This window comes from Nicotiana tabacum, chromosome 18 (genome assembly GCF_000715075.1).
Source record: "Nicotiana tabacum cultivar K326 chromosome 18, ASM71507v2, whole genome shotgun sequence".
Classification (NCBI taxonomy): domain Eukaryota; kingdom Viridiplantae; phylum Streptophyta; class Magnoliopsida; order Solanales; family Solanaceae; genus Nicotiana; species Nicotiana tabacum.
The window spans coordinates 67177969-67198121 of NC_134097.1; the positions used below are offsets into that span (position 1 = coordinate 67177969).

The 20153-nt window shown below is 38.2% G+C and overlaps 1 protein-coding gene across 1 annotated transcript; it reads left to right on the forward strand.

The window, feature by feature from the left end:
* The first annotated feature begins 1765 nt into the window (after positions 1 to 1765).
* On the forward strand, positions 1766 to 2119 carry LOC142172528 (putative mitochondrial protein AtMg00820). Its single transcript, XM_075236168.1, has one exon. It carries the CDS (start codon positions 1766 to 1768, stop codon positions 2117 to 2119), a length of 354 nt encoding a protein of 117 aa, XP_075092269.1.
* Positions 2120 to 20153: the final 18034 nt, after the last annotated feature.

Below are 20153 nucleotides of genomic sequence, written 5' to 3' on the forward strand. Positions count from 1 at the left end.
CATTTACCTACTGGTGAGAATACAAATATATCTCATATTGGTAGTGCAACATTTCTTAAGGACATGGAGATTAAGAATGTGCTATATGTTCCTGACTTCAAATTTAATTTGTTGTCTATGCCAAAACTCACAAAGGAACTCAGTTGCTCTATTCACCTTTATCCTAACTTCTGTGTGTTTCAGGACCTTTGGAGTGGCAAGGTGAGGGGGATTGGTAAGGAAATGGGAGGCCTGTATGTGGTGAAGGATGAGCACATTGCTAGAAGTTTGAGGCAAGCATCGGTTGCAGCAGTCCAAAAACCAAAAATAGATGGCATTCTTTGGCATAAAAGATTAGGTCACACCTTTGTTAGTACAATAAAAAACATAGATTCCTTACAATTTAAAGATCTAGATGAAAATAAAGACTGTCCTGTATGTCCATTAGCTAAGCAGAACAGACTAGTTTTTCCTAGAAGTGTTATAAGAAGTAGTTATCCTTTACCACTTTTACACATGGATGTTTGGGGACCATACAAGTTTCTCACACATGATAGAAAACATTACTTTCTAACAGTTGTGGATGATTGTTAGGTACACTTGGGTACATTTGCTACAGTTGAAAAGTGATGTAATAGTTGTGTTACAAAAGTTTCTCTCTATGCTAAGAACACAATTTGATGTAGCTATTAAAATTGTTAGAACTGATAATGTAGGAGAGTTCTTTAGAAAACAATGCATTGATTTGTTTGATCATTATGGCATTGTACATCAAAGTAGCTGAGCATACACTCCCCAACAGAATGGGGTAGTTGAAAGAAAACATAGACATATACTAGATACAACAAGGGCCCTAAAATTCTAGGCAAATATACCAACTAAATACTGGGGAGAATGTATTATTAGTGCTATTTACATTATAAATAGGTTGCCTTCTATCATTTTGCAAGGCAGATCACCGTATGAACTCTACATCATCAGAAGCCTTCTCTTGAACACTTTATAGTCTTTGGCTGCCTATGCTATGCCACAACTATGTTACATGACAAAAAGTTCTCAGCAAGAGCCAAACCTACTGTGCACCTGGGGTATTCAGATACACAAAAGGGCTACAAGCTCTTGGACCTTGCAACTAATCATTTTTTGTACGTAGGGATGTTGTTTTCAAAGAGCATATGTTCCCGTTTGCCGAGTCTTCCTCATTGCATCCTGTTAATGTTCCTGCTAGGGGAAGTGTACCATTTGAGCATAAACCATTACAGGGACATGCTGCAGATCATACAGTTGAACCATTGTAGACATCAGTGGCAGATCATGCATCTGAATCATTGCAGACACTAGTGGCAGATCATGCACCTGAATTTGAAGTGGATACAACTACTACAATTCATGAAGCTCATGAAGATGAGGCTGATGTAGTTTGTAAAGATAGAAACATTGCTGATGATGTAGTATCTAAAGGAGCATCTAAAGAAGCATCTGAAGAAGCATCTGAACCTCAACAAGATACACATGATGAACATGTAGAAAATATTGTACCTGGATATGTTCCCTCAGGTATCAAAAGTCAAGAATCAAGAAGATCTGGCAGAAGTAACAAAGAACCCATATGGCTACAAGATTATGTTACCAATAAAAAGGCACATAATGTGGCTTTATATCCTATTTCAGACTATCTGTGTTATGATCAACTTTTACAAGCATGCAAAAGCTTTGTAAGGTTTCAGCACTCACAGAACCACAAAGCTTTACAGAAGCATCAAGAGATAAGAGATGGATTGAGGCAATGAAACAAGAAATCAAGGCATTGGAGGACAATAGAACATGGGAGATAGTAGACTTGCCCAAAGGAAAAAACACAATTGGGTCAAAATGGGTGTATAAAATCAAATACAAAGCTAATGGAGATTTGGAAAGGTTCAAGGCTAGGCTAGTAGCAAAAGGATACAACCAAAAGGAGGGGTTAGATTACCATGAGACCTTCTCACCAGTTTCCACAATGGTAACTGTAAGGTCAGTTATTTCAGTGGCAGCATCAAAAGGGTGGAATATGTATCAAATGGATGTGTATAATGCATTTTTGCAGGGAGACTTATATGAAGAAGTATATATGGAGATACATCATGGTTTTAGAAGATAGGGGGAGACCAAAGTATGCAAGCTAGTGAAGTCATTATATGGAATAAAGCAAGCATCAAGACAATGGAACATCAAACTTACAGAGGCACTCCCTGAGGCAGGATATAAACAAAGTCTATATGACTATTCACTGTTTACCAAAAAGAAAGGAGCAGATTTTGTGGCTGTTGTTGTGTGTGTGGATGATTTGCTCATCACAAGAAACAATGAGTAGTTCATCCAAGAAACTAAAGATGTTCTAAATCACAAGTTTAAAGTGAAAGATCCGGGGGAATTGAAATATTTCTTAGGAATTGAAGTCATGAGATCCAACAAAGGAATCTTGTTAAACCAAAGGAAGTATGTCCTGCAACTGATTTCTGATCTGGGGTTAGGAGCTACTAAACCTGTGGCCACTCCAATAGATATGAATCAAAAATTCACTTTAGCATAGTTTGATAAACATGTTAGGGTATATGGAGATGAGCTGATGAAGGATGTTACAAGATATCAGAGGTTGATTGGAAGATTAATATATCTGACAATCACAAGACTAGATATAGTGTTTGCTGTCCAAACACTTAGTCAGTTTATGTAGTCACCCAAGCAGTCTCACTGGAAGTAGCATTAAGAGTTGTGAAATATATCAAACTAAGTCAAGGAATGGGCATTCTACTAAGCATCAAAGGTGGAAACAACTTAACTTGTTTGTATGATGCAAACTGGGCTTCATGTCCTAATACTAGAAGGTCAATAACTAGTTTCTTTGTGAAGTATGGGGATTAATTGGTGTCATGGAAATCTAAGAAGCAGCGGATAGTGTCTAGAAACTCAGCAGAGGCAGAATATAGAAGCCTTGCAACAGCTACTGCAGAGATAGTATGGCTACTTGGGTTGTTTGCAGAGCTTGGCATTTCAGTTGAACAACCTGTGAGTGTGTTTTGTGATAGTTAAGTAGCTCTAAAGATTGCAGCCAATCCTATATTTCACGAAAGGACAACATATAGAGATTTATTGTCACTTTATAAAAGACAAGATCAAAGATGGCAAGATTAAGACATATCATATAGGGACAAAGGAGCAGCAGGCAGATCAATTGACCAAAGGACTTGGGAGAATACAACATGCGTATTTGTTTAGCAAGTTTGGAGTGATTAACATTCTACACGCTCCAGCTTGAGGGGGAGTGTGAGAGACTGTGAAGGAGTGTGACAGCTGGACAAGTTAGTGGGGGCAGCCAGCCAGCTGTCACCAGCTAGTTAGAGTAGTTAAAGTAGTTAGCACTAGTTAATTGGGGGATTAAGTTAGTGGGAAATTGTGTATGTATATATATGTGACGTATATCAGATTTTACATATGCTTTTCAATATATTAGAAGCTTCTTCACTCATTGTTCTCTCTGGTATCCATATCCTCTTATGTAGCTCAATTTATTCATTGGAGCATCCATTAATGGAGGATGAGCTGTGACTGAGATCAGCTCTACTCATATTATGTTGTTTTATGAGGATGTGGGGAGCCCTATCCCGACTTATATTTATTATGGTCATGTTTTCTTAGAGGTTTTGTAGACAGTATCCTATGTATAGTTTTGGGTATGACATGTCTACGGCTTTGTCGACCCCTATGTATCAGTTTAAACCTTTTTTTTAATTAGTTATGCAAGTTAAGCTCTAGTATTGTTACCTATATATATAGATGTGGCCTATAATGACCCTTGATAAGTTTGATAATAAACAAGGATAAGGTACGTGTTGCTAGGTTGAGTAGACAGTTGAATAAGGTGACGATTAAGAATAAGTACCTGCTCCTGAGGATTGATGATTTATTTGATTAGTTGCAAGGTGACAAGTGTTGATCGAAGATAGATTTGAGGTCTGGGTACCATCAAGTAACGGTTAAGGAGAAAGATATTCCGAAGACAACATTCAGGAAACCAGATTTGGGCACTTTGAGTTTTGTGTTATGTCATTCGGTTTGACCAATTCCCCAGAGGTATTCATGGACTTGATGAACCTTATGTTCAGACCCTTTCTGGATCTATTTGTGATTGTATTTATCGATGATATACTGGTTTATTCTCGTTCAGAACTGAGCATGTAGATCATTTGCGTACTGTGCTCAGAGTTCTACAAAAAGGGAAGTTTTATGCAAAATTCTCTAAATGTGAATTCTAGTTGAATTCTGTAGCTTTCCTTGGGCATATTATTTCAGGTGAAGGTATCCGGGTTGATACACAAAAGATTGAGGCAGTAAAGACTTGGCCTAGACCCACGACACCGATGGAGGTTCGTAGCTTTCTCGGGTTGGCAGGTTATTACAGGAGATTTGTAGAGGGATTTTCTTCTCTTTCAGCATCATTGACAAAGTTGACTCAGAAGGGAGCTATGTTTTAGTGGGCCGATTCTTGCGAATAGAGTTTCAAGGCATTGAAGGACAGATTAACTTCAAAATCAGTTCTAATACTCCCATAGGGAACCAATGGTTATGTTATCTATTGGACGGTTTGGGAATTGGATTAGGTTGTGTACTGATGCAACATGGTAAGGTTGTAGCTTATGCTTCTTGACCCATGATTTAGAGTTAGCCGCGGTGATTCATGCACTAAAGATGTGGAGGAACTATTTGCATGGCATTCATGTTGATATCTATATGGATCATAAGAGCCTTCAATATATCTTTAAGCAAAAGGAATTGAATTTACGACAAAGGAGATGGTTGGAGTTACGGTAGACTATGACGTTGATATTTTATACCATCCATGGAAGGCGAATGTAGTAGCCGATGCCCTAAGCCGTAGATCTATAGGTATCATGTCATATTTACAGCCAGAGAAGAGTAGGCTAGCCCATGAGATTCATCAGCTAGCTAGTCTTGGAGTTCGATTACTTGATTCAGGTGATACCAGAGTTACTATTCAGGACGCGACAACATCCTCTTTAGTAACTGAAGTGAAGAAACGTCGGTACGAGGATCCTGTGTTAGCTCATTATAGAGATACATTCCCTTAGAAGAAGAAGACACCATTTAAGATTATATGAGATGGGGTCCTCAAATATCAAGGACGATTATGTGTCCCTAATATTGTGGGGTTGCACCGGTAGGTTATGGAAGAGACTCACTATTCTCGTTATTCTGTCCATCCAGGAGCAAAAAAGATGTATCATGATGTCAAGGAAATATATTATTGGGATGGAATGAAAAAGGATATAGCGAAGTTTGTTGCTCAGTGCCCTAATTGTCAGTAGGTTAAGATTGAGCATAAAAAACACGTGGGATTATTGCAAGCTATAGAGATTCCGACTTGGAAGTGGGAAGTAATTAATATAGATTTCATCATAGGCTTACCTCGTACCCATCGTAAGTTCGATTCTATATGGGTGATTGTTGATAGACTTACAAGATCAGCCAATTTTCTGCCTGTTAGGACTACATATTCCGTAGAGGATTGTGCAAGGCTTTACATTAAGGAGATAGTACGACTTCATGGTGTCCTTATATCTATTATCTCAGATAGAGGTGCTCAGTTTATATCTAATTTCTGGAGGTCCTTCTAAAAAGGATTGGAGACTTAGGTAAATCTTAGTACAACATTTCGTCCCCAGATAGACGGACATGCTAAACATACTATTTAGACACTTGATGATATGTTACGAGCTTGTGTAATAGACTTCAAGGGTAGCTGGGATTATCATCTTCCGCTTGTTGAGTTCACGTATAATAATAGTTGTTATTCCAGTATTTAGATGGCTCCATATGAAGCTCTTTACAGACGGAAGTGTAGGTCTCCTATAGGATGGTTCGATGTCGGAGAAACTAAGTTAGTAGGACCAGAGTTGGTACAAAAGGCAATCGAGAAGATTAAGCTTATACAAGAAAGGCTATTAGCTGCTCAAAGCCGTTAGAAGTCGTATGCGGATAATCGACGATGAGACTTGGAGTTTCAGGTTGGTGACTGGGTATTCCTAAAGGTATCACTGATAAAAGGTGTTATGAGGTTCGCTAAGAAAGGAAAACTTAGCCCTCGATACATTGGGCCATATAAGATCATACGCAAGGTAGGTCAGGTAGCATATGAGTTAGACTTTCCTTCTGACTTGGAGTTTGTACATTCAGTCTTTCATGTGTCTATGCTCCATAAATGTATCGGAGATCCTTCTAGAGTCATGTTAGTTGACAATGTTCAGGTCACATAGCAGCTATCATATGAGGAAACTCCCATTGCTATACCAGATCGACATGTTTGGAGATTGAGAACTAAAGACGTAGCTTCGGTTAAAGTACTTTGGAGAAACAATAATGTGGAAGAGATAACTTGGGAAGTTGAAAAAGACATAAAGTCTAGGTATCCTCATTTATTTCCACTTTAGAGGAGGATCAGACCGAGACATCACAGCCTTAAGGTGTGTGCATGGATTCTTGTGTTAGTTATTTGCATTGGTCGTGTGAGGCCATTGTCATTATTGATGATTGTGGCCTTATATGGTATTGTGTTATTAGATTTTCTACGAGAAATGTTGGTAGTAGTACTATTAAAGAGGAGACTCTACTAAAATTTATATAGATCTCGGGGAGTTAAACATTCAAGGACGAATATTTCTAATGGGGGAAGGATGTTAAATCATGCATTTTCGTACGTTAAAGTTTCGTCGTAAGTTAGTCGATGTAGGCTTCGGAATGAGATTAATTTTAAGGTTATAAGTATTTATACTATTTATAACAGGTGATAAGTAAGTGTCATGGAGGTTAGAGGGTAAACAACTCAAAGAAAATGAGTTTCTTTGAAGGTTGTCAATTTGAGATAAAATACGGTCCAAGCTATATTACTCGATATTTATGGATTAGTGCGGTACAAGGTACCACATGACCATGATAATGAGGTGTATAAAGTATGTTAGAAGTGATTAGTATTTTAAGTAAATTTAGATATTACCTAATTATGTAGGTAATGAGTTAATTATTGATTTAAGTGGGAAGTTAACAAATCAATTAGAAATGGGTGGATAATTATTTGGTGGAAACATCACCTCCAACGTGGCAGCAAGGGATAATATTTGCCAAGAACAAACAATGACTCTTTAGTTTATGTGACTAGGTGACATATTTAGGCAATTTTTGGGCAAAGTAATCCATAAAAAGTGGGGCCCACAACCCACAATGATAAGAAATCTTCCTATATCTTTAAGTGTGATGTTTTATGTTTCCTAAGCAATGGATGGAGCCACAAAATCATTCCGATGAAACTACATAATGTAATAGCATCGTGACTCGCAATTCTAAGGGAACCCAGTATAATCTTTCTCAAGAATATCATACAGAGTTTTCCTACTTCGATCTCACTGTTATGTGTTTTGTCGTGATTGATGTGTGTTAGAGGGATTGTCAAGAGAATCGGCTAAGGTATGTTAAGGCTATCCCTTTTTTTGTTTTGGCATAATCCATATGATACAAACGAAATGAGCAAACACACAATTTTCATAAATGACTCTATACATAGAAGTACTCGGGGTACCTATTGATTCCCCATGTATCTTATTATTATATCTTCTATTCATGGGTCTCAGAAAAATACGTAGTTGATAAAGTTTATCAGAAGGCATATTGATCTTATGACACTCCAGAGATCTTATTGACTTACTTCTTATGCATTGCATTTATTTATACATGTACATTGACCCATGACCAGATGGTGTTATATACACGTATATTATATGTATATGGGGTATAAGGAAAGCTTATGGCGTTATATACGTACCACCACCTGATTAGTTGGTATATGTTGATGATTTCGCCCACAGAGACCGAGATGATATGATGGGATACCCTCAGAGGTTTGATGATGTTATGTACACATATACCTATGCGTGATACGACATTTATACGCACATGCATGACTTTATAAATATTTCAGGATTCACAAAGTTATTTAGACTTACAGGCGGATTCCTTTACTCCATATTTCTTTTATGTCTTTTATGTACTGATTTTCATGTCTTACATACTCGGTATATCATTCGTACTGACGCCCCTATTTCTTGGACCTGCATTTTATGCCCGCAGACATAGGTGGAGAGGCTGATGATCCCCTTTCTTAGGATCCTTGATCAGCGAGAATTGGTGTGCTCCACTTGGTCCGGAGCTGTCATTGATTTTGGTAAGCAATTTGTTTATGTAGATATGGGTACGACGGGCCCCAGACCCATCCTTTATACAACTGTACACTCTATTAGAGGTCTATAGACAGTCATATATAATTGGATAGTATGTGGCCTTGTCGGCTTCTAGTTTTAGATATATAGTTATCTATAGTAGCATAGTCGGCTCGCCCTACCGTATTCCGCATGTATATGTATATATGTCTTTTGGGCATGTTTTCCTCACATTTTTTATTCACGTGATTCAGCAGTTTATTGACAGATGCTATACATGACCTGCCCTTAATTCATATTTATATCTTAGACGCATAATTAGGGGTGTTTGACAGGTAGGACTCGGGCACTTGTCATGGTCTATCGGTTTGGGTCGTGACAAAATTATACTCGCATTGTATAAAATTTTACAAAGTGTACCCGCTCAGATTTGAAGTAGCTGAATCTCTTCATTGTAACTTCAGAAATCAAATATGAAGTTATGCTATCTTTCAAATGAAACTTCAGAAATTCGAATCTTAAGTAGTTCAATCTCTTCAATGCAACTTCAGAAATCAAATCTAAAGTTCTTCTATCTTTCAAATGCAACTTCAGATATTCGAATCTGAAGTAATTCAATCTCTTTAATGCAACTTCAGAAATGAAATTTGAACTTCTTCTATCTTTCAAATGCAACTTCAAAAATTTGAATATGAAGTGGTTCAATCCCTTCAGTACAACTTCATAAATCAAATTTGAAGTTCTTCTATGTTTCAAATGCAACTTTAGAAATCAAATCTGAATTTCTTCTATCTCTCAAATGCAACTTTAGAAATTCGAATCTTAGGTAGTTCAATTTATTGAATGCAACTTCAGATTTCGAATCTTAGGTAGTTTAATCTATTGAATGCAACTTCAGATTTCAAATCTTAAGTTCTAAAACATAAACTTGTTCTTCGAATTTTAATATTTCAATACACGATTAAATGCTTAAGTCTACTCAAAAATGAGATCAAATTTGAAATATAACTTTCAAATATCATAAAAAACATCTGTCAAAAAAATAATAAATTTAACAAACTTATTTTACAACTAAGAAGAAGAAGAAAAAACACTAAGTACAAAAATGAAGAAAGCATCAATAAAGAAGAAGAGAAAAGTATGTATATCTAAAAATTGGATATCAGTAAATTTTTTTAAAAATAATGGGTACAAATTAAATGGGTGGTGTAAAACTGGGTGCCATATAAATTTTTTACAGTTAGACCCAGTACTTGAGTCTGGAGAATACCTTAGACATATTTGGTTTAGGCGAAGTTGTAACGTGCAGACATTTCAAACCATGACAGTTGATCAATTTAATCTTGTATGTTTGATCATAGAAAAATCTTGAACAAACTTATGGATAGACAATTTAACTCTCCCATATTTGAATATGATACAAATCAAATGGACAACAATTCATTAAATCTAGATTATTAATTATAGTCCTTTAATAATAGCTGTAACACTTAAGATTAGCCTCCTCAAGTGTTATGATTGTTTTATGAATTTCATATGGGTCTACTTACCTAAATTAGTTGGATTTTTGCTTACCATAAAAGTTGCTAGAAGTAATTGTATAAGGTAAAATTGATTTACATTAAATGATCGAATGATAGCGTGACACGTGGAATTGAAGACAGGTAGAAAGCAAATTATCTAATAACCAGTACCGGGAGCAAAAGCTGCAAGTGACATCGGATAGACCCCAGAGGAAGCATAATCAACATGAGTAAATCGAATATTTGCCATCGGATAGCATTCAATGAAGAATATTTCCGGGCATTAAATAGGCAATCGTTGCAGAGAATATTTGCATTATTCGCTTGCCGTTACATATTCATCAATGACTCCTCTATTGTCATTTAAGAGGGACTTGATCCTAATATCTTATTTTTCTATGTACAACCATAAATAGTAGACTCAACCGCCATTGTAAGACACATAATTCTTGGCAAAACTTATGCTACATTTCATTCTCAAGCTAAATAAAATAACATTATTTACTATTTTACGTTGTTCTTATTTCTATCCTCGGAGGAATTTCTCCCTAGTCCAGGCTTGTTATTTCTCTCGATTCTAATCGCTAAATCGTATTTTTAATCTAGATTATTTATAATTTTGGATCAAATCAGTTTGCTTGTCTATAAACCACGTAATAAATTTAATTGTACCATTTTACGGGTAAACAATTTGGCGCCCACCATGGGGCTTAGACAACTGCATAACTGAGTTGATCCTTGCGTCCTTGCTTGATTCCTTGGTCCTTAGCAAAAATTAAAAAATGGCAGCTAACAATGTCAACATCACACACAACGTTGAGGGACATGATAATCTACCTCAACACGAGGATTCAATAAGTGACAACTACAACGAGAGGGATGAGTGACACCCCCGACATGTAGGGGAGCCAACTCGCAATGACGTGGATGATGAACATGTTGCGGGAACAATAAGGATCTTGAGAGAGCAACAGAAAGCCATCATGGGCCACCTCTCAAGGAAAGATTAGGTCATGAAAAAATTGAAACAAGTGTTTTCAGGTGCTTCCAACAACACAAATGGAAGAGGACCGATTTCTCCCAGTGTTCCTGCAAATAAGACGGCTCAAAGAGTTGATAATAATACCCCGAGGGGTGAGGTCGGTTGTAAAGATTCGATCGGTTATTTTGTTTTTTAGATCTCGGTTCTCCTAATTAAGACTCTCCATATGTGCTTTTTCTATCTTATGACTTGCGGGGATGGTTGGTTTAGATTTGGAAGGGTTCGGGTTGAAAACAGAACACTTAGTCCCATAGTAGTGGCCTATGATGGCCAAGTTTGACTTGAGTCAACATTTTGAGTAAATGACCTCAGAACCAGGATTTGATGGTTCCAATAGGTTTGTCTGATGATTTTGGACTTGGGCGTGTGATCGGATCGGGTTTCAGGTAATCCAGGAATGTTTCAGTGCTTGATATTGAAAGTTGGTTCATTGAAGGTTTTCTATTTCTTTAAATTTGGTTTGGAGTAGACTTTAGTGTTATCGAGGTCCGTTTGGAGTCTGATCCTGGGAATAGGTCCGTATGGTGATTTATGACTTGTACACAAAATTTGGTATCATTCCAAGTAGTCTAAATTTTATTTTGGGGTGCGATTCTTAATTTTGATGTTGTTTAATGTGTCCTAGGGTTCGAGCAGGTTTGCATTATAGTTATGGACTTGTTGGTGTATTTAGAAGGGGTCTCGAGGGTCTCAAGTGCATTTAAGACCTCTTGGAACTAAGTCCAAAACTGCTGGTGTGCTAGTTCTGGTTTCTTTCTTTGCGAACGAGGAAGAACCCTCGCGTTCACGATGAAGGATTTAGGGACTGGACGCTTTTGCTTTTCACGTTTGAGAAGAAAGGGCCGCATTCGTGGAGGCTTAGAACCAGTGGCCTTCGCATTCGCGGTTGACTCGCCGCGTTCGCGTAAAAGACCTAGGCCTGGGCAACTCAGTTGCCTTTCGCGTTCGCGAGTGGAGGCACGCGTTCGCGATGAGTGGGCAGCTCAGTACATCGCGTTCGCAAGTGGCTTCTCGTGATTACGAAGAAGACTTTTCCTGGGTTCGTGACTTTTGCGATCATGAGGGCTTGTTCGCAATTGCCAAGAAGGCTTTCATGGGCAGTGACTTAATAAAAATCAGGAATTTGTCCATTTCGTTCATTTCTCTCATTTGTTGGCCGATTTTAGAGCTTTAAGGAGAGGGGTTTACACATAGATATTGAAGGTAAGTGATTTCTATACAATGTAAGTTAAATACATAGATTATGGGTAGATTTTAACACGTAAAATGTGAAAAATTTAGGAGTTTGTTGAAAATCCTAGATTTTGATAAAAATGAGATTAGACCACGAAAACAATTATGGAATTGGGTAAAATTTATATATTTGTTTTAGTAAGGTTGTGGGTAACAATTATTTATAAAATATTTTGGAATCTGGGCACATGAGCTCGGAGGTGAATTTTAGGAATCGTCCAAATTGGGTTGGGTAATCACTCTACTAGTTAAATTATGAACTTTTGAGTAATTATTGATTAGTTTGTACAATCTTTGGATAGTTTCGGATTGTTCGTTACCGACTTAAGTATTTTAGAATGATTTGTGGACCGAAAAGTGGACTTGGGAACGAGGTAAGTCTCTTGTCTAATCTTGTAAGAGGGAATTAACCCCATAGGTATTTACATTTGTTATTTGCTACTAATTTGGGTGCTACGTACGCACGAAGTGATGAGAGTATGTGCGTAGCTAAAATTCATGTAATGTCCGGGTAGACATAGGCCTTTATTATACTATTACTTTCAATATTTGAACTCAATTTGCTAATTTAATTGCTTGAATTAATAAGTAAAATTTGGCTAAAGATGATGTTAGAGCTTCATTACTTAGAGATTTGGAGGTGTACTTTTCTCATGCTATCTGATAATGAAACATCTTATCTGTTGTTGTAAGTTTTTAGGAAAAATCACATTTTTCTAATATACTCATATTTTGGTAATTTTAGTGAATGATTTGGGTTTTACTGTTATACCTAAAAAGCATGTCTATTTTTCTGAAGTGTGAACGAGCTGCATCATATTTTTAAGTTATTACTTGTGCTGCTTTTATTATATTGTTATAAGTTGTTCTTGGCTATTGGAGTTAGACTCTGACCTTGGTACAAGCTCATCACTACTTTCAACCTAAGATTAGGTTTGTTACTTATTGAGTACATGGGGTCAGTTGTACTCATACTACACTTCTGCACCTTACATGCATATGTTGGCTGCTGATGTTGAGGGATAACATTGAAGATGTACCTGCGTTCCGGTTATAGCTGCCTCTTTGTGACGACCCGGCCAGTCGTCTCATGAGTTACCGCTCTGTTTCCCCCATTTCTGCTTCTTACTTTGTCTATAGGTGTGATTGGGTTGGTTGTCTCGGGTTTCAGAGAGGTTTTGGTAAGGTTTGAGACACCTAGTCTCTTTTGAGGAAGCTTAAGTTGGAAAAGTCAATCGGATGTTGACTAATGTCTTAGAGGGCTTAGATGTGAGTTCCGATGGTTCGGATAGCTTTGGGAGGTGATTTGGGACTTAGGAGCGTGATCGGAATGTGTTTTGGAGATCCAGAGTAGATTTAGGCTTGAATTGGCGAAATTGGATTTTTGGTGTTTTCCAGTTGGTAGGTGAGATTTTGATATAGGGGTCGGAATGGAATTTCGGGAGTTGCAGTAGTTCCGTTGTGTCATTTGGGATGTGTGTGCTAAATTTCAGGTCATTCAGACGTGGTTTGGTATACTTTTTGATCGAAAGCGTAATTCGGAAGATTTTGGAAACTTATGCTTGAATCCGATGTGTTTTGGTTGATTCGATATTGTTGAAGTGTTTTGAAGATTGGTACAAGTTTGAGTAGTGGCATATGATATATTTGTGCTTTTGGTTGAGGTCCCGGGGGCCTCGGGGTGATTTCGGGTGATTTACGGAAAATTTGGAAGTTGGTTGTGACAGCTGAAGTTTTCCCATTGCTGTCATAACCACACCTGCGGCTAGGGGACCACAGGTACAGTCTCGCAGAAGCGAGATTTGAGTCGCAGAAGCGGAAAGGGCCTGGGAAGGTAGAAACTGTAGAAGCGGTTGAAGAACCACACCTGCGATGGCGCAGGTGCGGATTGGCATTGCAGATGCGAAAGTGGGGGGCTTAAGTGAAAAACCGCAAAAGGGCATCTTGGACCGCAAAAGCGGTACCGCAGAAGCGGTAAGAGGGCCGCAAATGTGAAATGCCTGGGCCAAAAGGTATAAATTATTTCCTTCACGGATTTTTGGGATATTCCACCATTTTTAAGTCGGTTTTGGAGCTTTTTGGGAGATTTTGAAGAAGGATTCAAGGGATATCGTCTGGAGGTAAGATTGTTGAACCCAAAACTCGTTCCTATGGTATTATTTCATGGATTAGAGTTGTAATTAATGGAATTTGAGGGTTAAAATTGGGAAAACTAGGGCTTGGTATTGGAGACCTAGACTTGAGGATTTGAGGGACCATTTGTGGTCGGATTTTGGTATTTTTGATATGTTTGAACTAGTGGGGATATAAGGAATCTATTGATGTGAATTTTATCGAATTCCGAGATGTGGGCCCAGGGGTCGGGTTTTGGTAATTTCGGGATTTGTGTTGTAAATTGATTATTTTCGCATGGGCTTTGTTCCCTTAGCATATTTTGACGTCGTGATTCTGATTTTGGATAGATTTGATGCGTGTTGAGGCCGATTCGAGGGGCAAAGGCATCGCAGGCTAGCGTTTGGATCAGATTAAGGTGAGTAATGATTGTAAATGTTGTCCTGAAGGTATGAAACCCCGGATCTGCACATCGTTGTGCTTTATTGAGGTGACACACATGCTAGATGACGAGCGTGGGGTCGTGCACTATTGGGGATTGTGACTTAGTCCATCCCGAATGATAGTTTTACCGTGTATATGACTGAAAACTATTTGCTATCATCATGTTTTGGGCTGAATGCCATACTTGGGCCTCGCGCCAACTATTTGAACCCTTAGGGGATTTTTACTGATATTTCCTTACTATTTTGACTTTATACTTGAACTCAGTCATGCTATATTCTACTGTTTTCATAACTCAGCCTTGTTTACTTTGCTTTAACACTTAAAATGATATTTTGGGCTGAGCATCATGTTTTACTGTTGCCCGAGTGGCTTATGAGATTCTGATCGAGTAAGGCCGAGGGCCTATGTTGTGAGGAAACACTGATTATGATTATGAGGCCGAAGGCCTGAGATTTGTACGCCACGAGGTGGATTTTTGATATGAGGCCGAGAGCCTATGTGATTATGCCACGAGATGGCTTGATATTGTGCTTGGGCTATAAGTGGCCCCTCCCAGAGTCTGCACGCCCCTAGTGAGCGCGGGTACCTATTGTGATGTGAGATATAGCCCGAGGGGCTGGTATTGTTCCATGTGTTTCCCGAGGGGCTGGTATAGTTCCATGTGTTGCCCGAAGGGCTGATTCTGTTGGTATTATGCCCGAGGGGTGGTCCTTTGTGTGTTTATCTTTCCTAGTTGCCTATCATTTACTTGCTTAATTGTTAAAAAGGCATTTTTAAGAAGTTTAAACTGAACTGAAGTGACTTCACATATTCTTGTTGCTTCATTGTTTTTACTGGCTTTTACTGCTTCTGTATAGCCTGTTGACGTGCCTTTACGTGATTTTTTTATTACTCAGTCTACATTATTATTATTACTAACTGAGTTGGAGTATTCACTTTACTCCCTATACCCTGTGTGCAGATTTAGGCGCATCAGGTCCTGCTTGCGAGGGTTTAGAGTTGTCCAGTAGATTTCGGAGATTCACTAGGTAGCTGCCCGACGATTCGCAGCCTAGTGCTTCTCCCTCTATCTTATTTCCTTCTATTTTAGTTATGTAATAGTATAGTGGACTCTTTCAGACTTGTAGTGTTATTATAGATGCTCATGACTGGTGACATCCCGATGTTGGGCTATGTATTTTTCCGCAAACTATATTATTTATCTTATTTTGGGGATTTATTATTATGATTAAGGCTTAGTTCTATTATTTAATTGCTTAAAAATGAATTGGTAGTGTGTCGACTGGCCTTGTCTTCACGAGAGGCGCCATCACGACCGGGTTCGGATTTAGGGTTGTGACACTCTTGTTCTTGGTAGCTTTAGATTTATAAATCTATTTATGTATATTTATTTCATAGCAGCTTTCTAAACTCTAAATCTTAGAAGCTCATGATTTGTACTACCAATCCTTGAAACTTTTGTATAAAAGTTAGTTATTTCATCATTATTTTCTCAGTAAATCTCATTTGAATTGGATTGTTGTTAATTGGCTTACCTAGCAGGTTGGGTTAGGTGTCATCACGACTAGTTGGATTTTGGATCGTGGCACCATCTCCTTCCACCGACAGGTTTATAGCGTTGTAATATCTAGAATCTTCTAAACCCATTGGTCTAGGCCGTCAACCCTCGGTGGTAGCTGAAATAACGGAAACTAAGAAGTCAACAATGATGCGAGGCTGTCTTTATACGGGGAAAAGAGATGAATAAATTACAAACTTATGTGAACGGTTCCATGATTTAGGAAAGGATGGAGTTGTAGCCGGGATAATATTGCTAGTAGCAAGGATTACAAACTGCTCCTTCCATCCATGATTATTATCATCATCCACGCTGGTAAGAAGGGCGTGGTGGCCACGTTTACTGAAATTCATTACTCCCCCATGGAAGATTTTGGGGGAGTAGAGGTTCATCGTGTGTGCCAGGGTTAATGTTTTCCCCATCTCCGTGCATAGCAGGCATAGACAAGCTACCGTTCACCATATAGAAGGGCCTACTTGTGCCAAGTAGACCTAATACTGATGGTAGAACTCCAAGATCACGGGGTCTACCCCTCCGCTTAAAGAAAAGGGACCCAAGGTGAATGGGTACATATAGACAAACATAAAACCTTCCTTGGTGAAGGTAACCCACTCTACAGGTCAGGAGCAATGATGTTAAGGTCTGGGTAGTTAAAGTCCTCCTTCATAGTAGAAATACTGGAAGGGCAAATAGAAAAAGGATACCTGCTAACAGCCCTAGTCCATGCATGCATGGAGGAAAACTTCTCTTGGAAGTTATTGACAGTGCTCAGATGTTTGGGGACAATGGTGCTTACCATGGGAGGATCAACATCAACATCCACCTCTTTATGTTTGCTTCTCCTCGGGCATCCATCGAGGAGAAGGCCAGAGTTCTTGAAAGACTCAGTAAAAGAAGCCATGATATCAAAACGATAATGGAGTTTTCTGAAGAAAGTCGGAAAAGTATGAAAGTAGAAGAATGTTAAGTGAAAAGAAGATAATGAACTTATGAATGCTTTGGAAGTGAAAGAGGTAAAATAATGAGTATAAGTATAGATATAGATGGCAAAAATCGTGGTCATGATTACCTCGAGAACCGGAAAAATATTGCTGAATCGTGGGACAACACGTGGTTGGGGTATTAAATGTGAGAAGACGTGCGTCTTTTCAAGTGTCAGAGACTGTTCATAAAGATTTCAGAAGATTTCCTGCCAAGAAAGGGATCTTCACCAACTTTGCGGTAATACAAAGATGTGCCACCGGAAAGGAGGAGGACTATCTGTATAGGGTAAAATTGGTTTACATTAAATGATCGAATGGTAGCGTGACACATGGAACCGAAGACAGGTAGAAATCAAATCGTGTAATTACCAGTACCGGGAGCAAAAGCTGCAATTGACATCGAATAGACCCCGGAGGGAGCATGATCAACGTGAGCAAATCGAATGTTTGCCATTAGATAGCTTTCAATGAAGAATATTCCCTGGCATTAAATGAGCAGCCATTGCAGAGAATATTTGCATTCATGGTCTGCCTTTACATATTCATCAATGGCCCCTTTATTGTCATTTAAGAGAGGCTTGATTCTAGGATCTTGTTTCCCTAGGTATAGCTATAAATAGTAGACTCAACAGCCATTGTAAGACACAAAATTCTTGGCAAAACTTATGCTCCATTCCATTCTCAAGCTAAATAAAATAACTTTATTTACTGTATTACATTGTTCTTATTTCTGTCCTCGGAGGCATTGCTCCCATAGCTATCAAAGCTTGTCATTTCTCTCGATTCTAATCGCTAGGTCTTATTTTTAATCTAGCTTATTTATCATTTTGGATAAAATCAGTTCGCTTGTCTATAAACTACGTAACAAATTCAACTGTACCGTTTTATAGGTAAACAATAACTTTAATTATTCAAAATCTTTTGTTTTTCACATAAAACTTAAGAATCATATGTAGCAGTAAAAGGCATGCAGATTTTCTCTTTAATGATGAATATTAACTAAAAGTACTCTTAAAAATTATTAATTATTAAATATTAAAAACTAATAATCACTGGACATCAAGTGAAGTTGATTGTACGTTTTTTTAAATAATTGTGTGTTATATATTCACTATTGATAACATCCCATAGTAATGTAATTAAAATGATAAAGGAGATATTTTAGCATTTGTATAATCATAAACGCATGAAACCTGAGTAGAATTTTATATAAATTAAAAAAATGCTTATGACTTTTCTTCTTAAAAACTGTACCCTTATCAGTAGAGCAAGTTAAACCCAAACCAGAAAAGATCTGGAACTTACAAGTCGATTTCCTTGGAGAAAGAAATTGCAGCAAATTCGGGGAAATAGAGAATATTGTTCGATAGTATAATGAGTAAGTCTAACGTCTACCCGATTTCGCCCCTCGATGGAAAAAGTGATACTACATCAGAAGACCAGGACGTCGAGCTTGGGGTCGAAGTTCCTTTCCAAGGTCGAGGTCGATAACACTTATCGAGGTCAGAAGAAGGCGTGCTTCGAGATGACGCCGAAATGATTCAGTAACAGAAAGAGCGAGATACTCGCAACGGGCCGGAGATCACGGCGTGAATTTCGGAATAGATCAACCTTCAGTGGTTAAACATTTGTCAAATATGATTTCCTACTATAATTAGAAGTGCACCTTATTTAGGACTCCCCTATAATATAAATGGGGATCCCATTCATTTGTAGGTCACATTTTTCTCTGATAAGAAAATATAAACACGTTACTCTCTTGCTATTTCATTGACTGTTCATCAAGAGTTGTTTTATCATTTATTAATCCAATTACCATACCTCGAGATTGTTACATATCGAGGTCGAGATTTAGCTTACACACCGGTTTGATCTATTTTATTCTTTAATTTATCTATTTAGTTCCTTGTTTATCAATTGACATTGAATTAAATCACATATCCTTTAAACAACAATACAAATTTAATTGTTACTCGAATTTTAGAGTAAACAATTTAGCGCCCACTGTGGGTCTAAGGATAATAGTGATTGCTTCAGTGCTGATTCTGATAACACACATTATTATTATGCTTGTTCTTGTAAAATATTTTTGATCTTAGGTTAAAGCATGTCAAACTCACAAAATGCACCCATACATGGTGATGATGGTCTCAGATTTCAAGGAAAAAACAACAATGTAATTGCTCCAAGAGCTGGGGCGCCACCGGCTAATCTCGGGAGAGTACCGGTCGCCGATCAAGTCGATATCAGTTCGCACGTTGCTCTAAATGCGGAACTAGGCGCGGACCCCGAAGGGAGTGTACGTAGGGAAGGCCGATCTAGTAGCCAAGGTACGCAGGGCAGAGAAAACGGGGAAGTTATCCTCCAGATAATATTCGAGATGCTACATGCTCAGCAGACCGCTATTCCTCAATTGCAAAATCAACATAGGACTCCAAGTGTGGTCGAGCCAGAGATCACTCGCTGTGCCGAGCTAGTGCCAGAAAGGTTGAATGGTAACGAATCAAGGACTGATCCTGCAATAATTAAAATACTCGAGGAGCTCACCAAAAGAATCGAGTCACGAGAGAAGAAAATTAAAGACAATGATAAAAAATTGGAAACATACAGATCCTGAGTTGATCAGATACCAGGGACACCCCCGATTCTAAAGGGTTTGGATTCGAAAAAGTTCGTGCAGAAGCCTTTTCCTCAAAGTACAGCTTCGAAGCCCATTCCTAAGAAGTTCCGTATGCCAGATATACCTAAATACAATAGGACCATCGATCCTAATGAACACATCACTTCATACACATGTGGAATAAAGGGAAATGACTTAGAAGATAATGAGATCGAGTCCGTTTTGTTGAAAATATTTGTGGAAACTTTGTCAAATGGAGAAATGATTTGGTATCACAACTTGCCACCAAATTCCATCGACTCATTTGCCATGTTAGAAGATTCTTTTGTGAAGGCACACGCCGGGGCCATAAAGATCGCAACAAGAAAATCGGATGTTTTCAAGATAAG